Source organism: Palaemon carinicauda, chromosome 8 (genome assembly GCF_036898095.1).
Source record: "Palaemon carinicauda isolate YSFRI2023 chromosome 8, ASM3689809v2, whole genome shotgun sequence".
Lineage (NCBI taxonomy): Eukaryota > Metazoa > Arthropoda > Malacostraca > Decapoda > Palaemonidae > Palaemon > Palaemon carinicauda.
This window is the reverse complement of record NC_090732.1, coordinates 82,860,988-82,870,560: the sequence shown is the minus strand read 5'-3', so window position 1 is coordinate 82,870,560 and position 9,573 is coordinate 82,860,988. Positions and strand designations below refer to the sequence as shown.

Here is a 9,573-nt window from a genome sequence, read left to right as displayed (position 1 = left end):
TTTCCCCAGACTAGTCATGGAACATGATAGTTGAATTTATAGCCAATAACAATTGTACTTTCCCCCTTAGGCTAGCATGCATCAGTCTATATTTCCACCACAGATCATCTATCCAGTAGGAAAAACAAATACTGTATGAACAAGTTTCATACAAAAACATTTTAGATAATTCTCTCTGATATCAAGTGATGCACTTAAATATTTTAATGGATCAGTTGAGTCACATTTGTATGGAGAAAAACTTTTATTTGCCTCTGGAAGTGGTTTGGTTCAATTAAAAAGAAATGCAACTTTTCAGTTTCTTGGTTGTGTCAACAAAGCAAGACTAAAAACGAACTGTGGGAGAAAAAAACAATAAAAAAAAAATAATAAAACACGTGGCATTAAAAATCAAACTGGGGGTACATGAACCCTTTCTAACTAGTCATTGTGAATACACTATGGTCCATCTACATTGATTTAGCTAATGCAAACACATTAACTCTCAACAATACCTTGAGGAGAGCCTTCACTGTAAATATGGAGACAAGTCGGCCTTCAATTCCTTCACAAGAATTGGATGTATGAATTTGAGCCATTAAATTACATTTGGGTTATGAATGGAAAACCTTATAGTGCTTGAGGGTGGACTGCTATTGAAAATGAATTTATTGAATGGTAAGGTAACATAAAATGTAGCCCCAGCTAATATCAAGTGCAAAATAATGTCTTTGGAGCATTCATTCTACCCCCTTTAAAAACCAAATAATCCAATGTCGCAATGGCAAATAAATTAGAGGTTGGCCAGCAAGATAGAACAGAGATGAAATAACAGATCAAAGTGAAAGGAGCTAGGTGTCAAAAGATGGCTGGAATGATGTAATATGGCCGTGTACCTAAAGGTCATACGACAGCACAAGCTGTTTATGGGTGAACATGCAGAGAAATGCACAGAAACACTACACAAAAGCTAAATTATTGGTGAAATTGGGGTGATAAGTTGTAAAAACACGGAGTTGATTTCCTGTCACATATGAGGCCATCCAGCGACAGGTATAACTAGTTGAAAATAAGACAAATGCGCTTAGTTTATATTCATAACTTGGCTTTAGTGCGTAATGCTTAAAAAAAAAAAATTTTTCATTAATATTACCTGCTTTAATGTCCATGAAAAAAACATTGAATTTTCTGTTCAATCACATGCAATCAACCTACAGTTGTGATGACCATTTGTGCTTATGTGAACATATATCTTCGTCCATTGGTAGGGGGCAAGATACTATTGAGCTGGAAATAATTTATTTAGACTCCAAGTTTCTGGGCTGGCAGCACCACAGTAGCAACTGGTGGTAACGATATGTCAGGCCAGCATCTTTCTGATTTTGAAATGCTGCAAAACCATGCCATTGATGAACTTTCATCTTTTTTCTTTTTAAATTAACTTCCCTTCCCTCATTTCACTGTGAAACAACTTAGTAGTATTACTGCATCAGTTATGTGTGATTGACACCTTCATGAATAAGGTTGCTGCTCTTACTTTGCAGAAGGCAACTTGTAGTTGGACTCCTCTAGTGATGTATACGGAGAGTGGTTGTTACTTTGGAGCAGCAAGATATAAGCAAACCTTCTCAAGTTCATTCATTATGTATGTTGCATTAGCTTTTTATTAATTCTAACCAGCTTTTCATTCAGATCTTCCTGGAGAGTTCTATCCTGTCCATAACAAAAAGCCACCAAGTTGAATGTCAACCTGCCGAAGTGTGCCAGAGGCAAAAAGAATGCATACAATTACATTATACCAATGAAAGGATGATAAACAAAATACTTTCTTCACAGTTTATTTAAAATTTTAATTATTTTGCCTAGGATCTTTCTTTGTACCACGTACAAGACCAGTCCTCCTGGCAGCAATGAGACCAACTTTACGACCAGCACTCTTGCCTCTGGATACTGTGGAAGCTTTACCAATATGTTGATGGTTACCACCACCATGGGGATGCTCCACAGGGTTCATCGCTACACCTCTTACTTTAGGCCAGCTGTTCCTCTTCACTCTGTACTTGTGGTAAGCACGTCCAGCTTTCAAAATGGGCTTGTCAATACGACCTCCACCAGCAACAATACCTATAAGCAACAAAATATCACATAAATGCTATGAAGTAAAAAAAAAAAAAAAAAAATTAAACTCCATACAATAACATTCTGTGAAGGATCTAATATAAAGTTACTGTTCTTGAAATATTTCATTTTGATTGTTTATTTTTATTCTTGTAGTTTACTGATGGATCTTTTTGGCTGAGAGAGAGAAAGATAGAGAGACTCAAAATTTAGCTAACTAATTATGGGGACAAGCTAACATTTTTTTTCAAGATATTGAAACTTATTCAGTTGGTGTATATGGAGGAAAACAATTTATACCTCAAAAGTTTCATTCAACTACCCTGATAAATACTGGAGATGTAGTTCTATTTTCATTATTTCACTGTCCTAAATATCTGCAATCATTAGTTTGCCGTATCATTTGCATGGGAATTTTAGTATACCCGTAATAAAGTTTTTCATCCTATACCTGACAGCCCACACATCTAATCAAACCAATAAATGATCCCTTCAGGTGATGGCTTAAAGAGTAACCAGGTCATTTGCATACTCTTGTGAAGTGTCATTCAGTACATTATGATCTCTAGAAAAAACCCAATAAATACACTGTTTACAGAAGAGCTTTATTTAGCATGAGGTAGAAAGAACCATGGATCATGCTGTTCGCAGATATAGTTGTGTGTGATGAAACCAGAGAAGGATTGGAGGGGAAGCGGGAGAGATAAATACGAGAACAGAGGACTAAAGATCAGTAGAACAAAAACAAGTGTGTGTTGCAACCCACAGAACCAACTGAATGAAATACACTTGCTGTGTCAATTGTCTAGAGGGCAGAAAAATGTAAGTCTCTAGGAGTCTAGGTTTATAGGTGGAGAGAACAGCAGAACTCCAAAAGGAAGTGAACAGTAGAATTCAAGCTAGATGGAACAATTGGAAAAGTGCCTGGAGTGTTGTGTGATCGAAGGAATAACTTGAAGGGAAAGGTACATAAAACTATAGTGAGACCTGCCATAACATATGGTGCAGAGACTTGGTCCATGAAAAAGATCTTTGAAAAGAAAATGGATGTTGAGAGATGAGAATGCTAAGATGAATGGCTAGGAATACGAAACAGGATAAGGTTAGGAATGACTTGGTAAGGGGAACAACAAAGGTTACAAAGAAAATTCAAGAAAAGACTCCACGGATTGGGGCACGTAATGAGGAGAGACCAGGAGTATGTTGGACGTGGATGTTCTAAGTAGGAGGAGGAGACCAAAGAGAAGGTGGATGGAGTGTGTAACAGCACATATGGAGGAGAAAGATCAAACATTGGAGGACATCGGAGACTGAAGAACTTGGAAACGACTGTCTAGAAATAGTGACCCTGCATAGCGGGAAAAGCTTAAGTTGAAGAAGAAGAAAGAGAAGTTAACTTTGATGGGTGCAACATAATGAACAGAACATAAGACTATTCACCAAAAGAGAATTAAAGATTCAGAAACGCAAGTGACTGAATTCACAAAACTGTTAGAATTACAACAGCTAGTCAATTTTGATGTCATTAATTCTTAGGTGAGGAAAACTATTACCGTAAAATCCTGGACACTAATGACAAACACGGCCATCTTAAATTTATTAATATAAAATCCTATTCTAAAAATATATCCTTCAAAAAGAAAATTTTTCTGAATAGGTAAATTGCTATGAAATATTTGAATGTTACACAAAACTTAAAATATATTGACAATTTTTTGTAGCTAACATTACAACTGATCAGAAATTTTTCATAATAAAAAAGCATATTTCTGAAGGTCTTATAACTTTAGTATGAAGAAAACCTCTAAAATTGGAAACTATGAACGAAGCAAAGTGGCTGGCCCCTTAAGATTATGTAAACATCAAGTAAAAATATGTTGGCTATTCACTTTAGATTACATAAAAAAAAAAAAAAAAAATAATTGCGCTGGGGTAAAGAAGTCACTGACATTCTTTGGACATTCAATTAATACCTCTTACAGCAATTTCATATAAGTGACCACGTAACACGACCATTCACCCCTCATGCCCTAGTTTCTATATAAAGTAGTATAGAAAATGCAACGCCTACTTTACTCTGATTATAATCAGCATGTTTGATAAAATTTTTATCTTTGGCACAAAAATACATTTACACCTGCACATACTGTATAGGGGTGCTAGAGCAGTTTCGCGAGGAATCAGCTTTATGAAAACCTTACACCCTGATGACAGGAAGAATCTTACTTGTCTTTGGCATCTTGCAAGTGCAAAAACTATGATGCAAATCAAAACCAAATTAGGATTATATTCTCCTGTAAGGGTCAACTATGGGAAAACCAACATCAAGGCTGCCATCAATATCTATACGCAAAAAACACCCTGACATTCTGAAGGATCTAATGTAATGTTAATGAATTAGCAAAAAAAAAAAAATGCATAAAAATTTTTTTTTTTAAGCCACTATCAACCCAAACTTCAGTACCCTTAATCAAGGATTGCAATAGAAAATGATAACTTTAAATACTAACAAAATATCTGACATCATAACTATTCCCAAGCATTTCATTAGCCTGTTTCAAGGAAATAAAAAAATATACAAGTACATTAAAGATACTCATTAAAGACTTAGGCCTTGAAAAATTGCCCAAGATATTATAATGGTTTAATCTAACTAAACCAGTCATATCTAGACTTAACAGACATTCAAACACCATAAAAAGAACTAAGGCTTAAGAACTAATAGTTTACTAAGGCATTATAGCTGGGACAGCAAGGTACGTCGAGTGACAAGCATACAAAATTGTGGAATAAAGCCTGTCAGGAAAACCAAGCAGTCAATGATTTGTAGACTTCCTAATGGTAAAACAATCTCTTACACAAAGACAAAAATTATTAAAGGATTGAATCTATGCCACATCCAAATATGAATGCTGTACACGGGCAAAGTGAAATAAATTTAGGTAAACCTTACCTATCATAGCACGGTTAGCTGATGGAAGAACTTTCTTTGCACCAGACGGGAGCTTTACACGGGTTCTCCTGGTGTCTGGATTATGGGCAATAATCTGTGCATAGTTTCCAGAGCCACGAGCAAGACGGCCACGGTCACCAGTCTTTTCTTCCAAATTGCATACAATAGTACCTTCAGGAAGGGTTCCAATAGGCAGTACATTTCCAACATCCAAGTTAGCTGAAAAAAGAAAAAAGGTCATATCTTCTACGCACCAAAGGCCAAACTACCCCAAATGAGGTTTCAATAAGCAATTTTCTCAAAATCCTTATCTGTCTTACAAGCATCTCCTGTTAATGCACATGTATACCTTTCTTGCCACAGTAGATGAACTGGCCTGTGTATGTTCCTTCTGCAGCGATGAACAATTCCTTTCTGGTTTTATAACGGTACGGGTCACGGAAATGAACTTCCGCAATAGGTGCACCGCGACCAGGATCGTGGATCATGGTCTGAAAAAAAAATAAGGAAATTAATTTTTAACCAACAGCATTGTGGCTAGATGCAAAGTAAATATTTTGGAAGAGAATATCACTAAAACAACCCATGATTCTATATAAATTGTGACGGGTAAATTTTATACTGTACCTTCACAATGCCACGGATGTATCCGTGACGTTCGGCATAGTCAATTGCACGAAGTGCTGGCTTGCCCTTGCGGTGGTGGGTGTGGGACCTGAAAACGGATCCCGCACCCTTTCTTTGAGAACGAATTACTCGACCCATCGTGCTGTAATTAAATCAATACATTAGTCCAGACAACTAAAGCAAAATCAGTTTTACCAAATAATGAGATTGTATCTATTAATATTGTCTAATATGGACTTCTTTTGGGATTTTCTTCAAGCTAAATGGGGAAAAGCAATATCAAAGGACTGACTGGTAAGTGCAGAAATAGGGTTTACATTATATGTGCATCCTTCAAGTGGTATTTTGGTGGAAAGACTTGACAATCAAAATTCAACAGGTGGTGAGCATAGTACAAAATATACTATGGGAAATATTTAAAACAATTATCTGGTATTGTGTGAATTACGATTACATGGCATATTTTTACCCTTCACCTAAATGAAATTAGGTAAACAGAGAAAGTCTACACCCAAATATCTAGCCGGGACTTAATTTCAAATACATTCAAATATCTTTAAAATTACTTGAATTTAAGAAAGCCAGAAATCCTTCACTTATTAATATTTTACTCCATTCATAGGCTTTAAAGTATGGTTTAGAGAGATGAGCAATAAAAAAAGACATTACCGAAAGCCTTTTTCGCACAGCACAACCAGATAATTTAACAAGAAAATTTGTAAACAAGCAATATGGCATGGAAAGGGCTATTGTTCCCAGTGTTGCCTCATTTCTTTGGGCTACGAGAAAAAAACAGTTTTGACAAAAAAAAAAAAAAATGAGGCGTCACTACATGGACTTCTAATTTCGTAAATATGAGAGGTCACACACACAAAGGTCCTGAACTGCAGCAAATTTTCTTGCAAATTTGGACCAGACGAGTAGACAAAAATTATCCTAAGATATAAGCGAGCCCAAAAGAAGTGTTACCAATTAGTGTACCCCATAAAAAAAATATTCCAGTGGAACTTCCAAAGCAGATGAAACCAGCATAAAAAAGGCCCCAAATTGAATGCTGTAGGTAGTTGAGTCACCAAATTTAAGGATGCAAAATTCCTTCAAATTAATTTTAGTACACAGTGCAACATTTACCTCTTGCCATAACGGTGGAACGAGATTATTAATTTGCAAGGTAACGGACCCACAGTAAATTAACGCAATTAAGTGAACAATTAGTTTTAGCTCTATGACCAACATTCATAAATAAACTTATTAGTACGGGTGATGACGAACACGGAAAGTTCTCATTTCCTATGAGGAGCACATCTGGTGACCCAACAATCTACACGTCAACAAATATTTTGAGAGAAACAATGACAAATGTTTGACACTAGTTTCAACCAAATTTGGACATCTATTGTTTTAGTGACCAGTTACAATATGAACATTAGATTGCAACACACGCTAACCCTATTTCGATATTACCTGTCTAATCTGGTTAGGACTTCGTTAGTTTCTAGTTATCGGAAAAAGTTACGCACCCTTAGACCAGATAATCAACATGCAGGTATGATAGGAAACGTTGCTAGCTGTCTGGGAGGTAAAAATTTAATTACCACAAAACTCACTAGACAATAGGATGGAAAATAAAGTTTTCAATGCGTCTGTAACTCTAGCATACAGCCTCCAGTGTCGTCTTCGTGTTTTTTTTATTATTCAACTTTACAGGTGTGTGATAGCGGCCACCTCTATGTATGATGATGACTAAGCATATGTTAGCACTCCTCCCCTAAGGCAAGTATGGGAGCCTTCATATATCAGCGGTCAGTTTCTCACTTGTGGATTAAAAATGGACATCAACTAACCTAAACTTTCCCCCCTTACCAAACAGGGGGTCTGACGACCCCTGCAAACCCCCTTACACTGCCATATTCAAAGTTAGCCGTCAAATATACACCCCGCAGATAAGGACACGGCTTGTAGGGTGCGTATGCATGAAAACGGCTAAGAATACAGCAATGTAAGGGGGGGCCGCAGGAGAGCATTAGCCCCTCCCTTGAGTAGGAGGGGTCATGGTTTGCAAGTTAGATTGCAGGAGGGTTTAGTTGGTGTCCATATTTTATGGTCGGAGGAGGAACTGACCGCTGATATACATAACTCTTGTATATAATTGGTGTACACAAGTTAAGGAGCTTTTCTAAGTTTACCAATTTTCAATACTTTCCCACATAAAAAATTATTATTTCCCAAGGGGGAACCCATTACATAAATTAAGGAAGTCTGAATATTGGCAGTCTTCCCTTCAAAAAAATGTTTGGACACCAACCCTGCAACCCCCTTACACTGCCGTCAGCACAGGCTGCCATCATACACAACCCCAGGCTAGATTATATCTATATATATATAAGATATTCAAGTTTGATTGAACCTAATTTTACCCATTTTTCTTACAGATCAATGTGGTCGTATTCTGTTCCAAAGTTTACAACTTGGCCCTTCCCTTGTCAGTGAATACCAGTTCAATGCGCTTCCTTTAAAGTAGCATTACTTTGACGAAGGGTCTACTATAGTTAAGGCCAGAACATTAAAAAGGAGGAAGGCACATTGGACAATGAAACCAAATTGTATACTCAACAATTGTAGTGTACACTTTCATTATGACAGTTAGTATGAGGCTATCATTCTTATAGTTGGGTTAGGTCAGGATGTTTTTACGATTATAGGTCTATACAAAGATTGATAACTGGAATACTTGTTTTGATGACGGGTTGAAACACCTTGAATCTTAAAGGGCTATTTTGGGGTTAACTTGTTACACCTGGGGTCAAGACTTAATTTGTTTTCTAGTTCATCTGCAAATGTTACTCGACCTTAGTTATTTAACATGTGCAAGGACGGTAGGAATCGTTGATAGCGGACCGGTAAGTTTTCTCCTACCTAGAGTAATAAGCATAAATGTATCAATATCGTTGGCGACAATATTGAGAACTGAATTTCACTGCCTTATATCTTAATGAAACAGGACACTTTGAGGATTTGCGGGATTTCTTGTACTGTTTATTAATGTTGACAGTAAGGCATGAAATCCTAACTGGAAATGTCTACGGATCTGGTGATTTTATATCTAAATATCAATAATCAAATGACTTCTGACACATATGAGTGCACGGCTAATAAAACAATGTATGAATTCGACGTGACACTGATAGAGAAAAATCTTCACTCACTCAGATGATTATAGATAGAATATATTGTTGGCAAACAAGACAAACCTTGAGCACAGCAGTGATCGGTGAAGGAAAGAGCAACAGAGAGTGGTGCCCTCTATGAGAAGAGAAATGTATACAGGTTTTACGTCTACTTTCTCTGTTCGGGTGACTATTTTGACAATAAGGTTGATTCTACTTCCTAATATAGTCATTTAAATTTCTAATATGTGCTAAGATATTAGATAATATAATATATATTTCCCAAATAAATAGTAATTTTTATATTTTTCACCAAATAATAAACATTGTTTGCGTATAATAAATGTGTGTAATAGGAATCGAACACAATAGTCACAGGTTATTATGAGAAAGCTATATAGATTTCAACCAAAATAAAGAACAAATGCTTAACGTATTGCGTAAAATAATGTTATTTACAAGAATACCAATATATTGTAGAAAAAAATATAATCTAAATATATGAAATATACATCGTAATAAATCTTTTTACTTTTGGGAGTAAATTCTGGAAAGAATCTGTTAAAAGGGAATGTAAGATATGCACGAGCTTTATTATATATTTTCATATAGGTTTGGTTAATAAGTATTTTTACTTATCTATTTAAACAGAACATTTTTAGGCATATATGAAAGCTATAAATTTTCTTAGAAAATATAAAATTATGAGAAAGTAACAAAAAAGACCGC

General features: G+C 35.9%; 1 protein-coding gene across 1 annotated transcript; it reads right to left on the bottom strand.

Moving 5' to 3' along the window:
* Positions 1-1,803: 1,803 nt before the first annotated feature.
* Positions 1,804-9,092, bottom strand: RpL8 (ribosomal protein L8). The gene is made up of 5 exons (XM_068378703.1): positions 8,929-9,092; positions 5,678-5,819; positions 5,400-5,541; positions 5,051-5,269; positions 1,804-2,103 (listed from the first exon to the last, which is right to left on the bottom strand). Exons 1-5 carry the CDS (start codon positions 9,075-9,077, stop codon positions 1,829-1,831), a joined length of 927 nt encoding a protein of 308 aa, XP_068234804.1. The 5' UTR covers positions 9,078-9,092; the 3' UTR covers positions 1,804-1,828.
* Between the last annotated feature and the right edge of the window lie 481 nt (positions 9,093-9,573).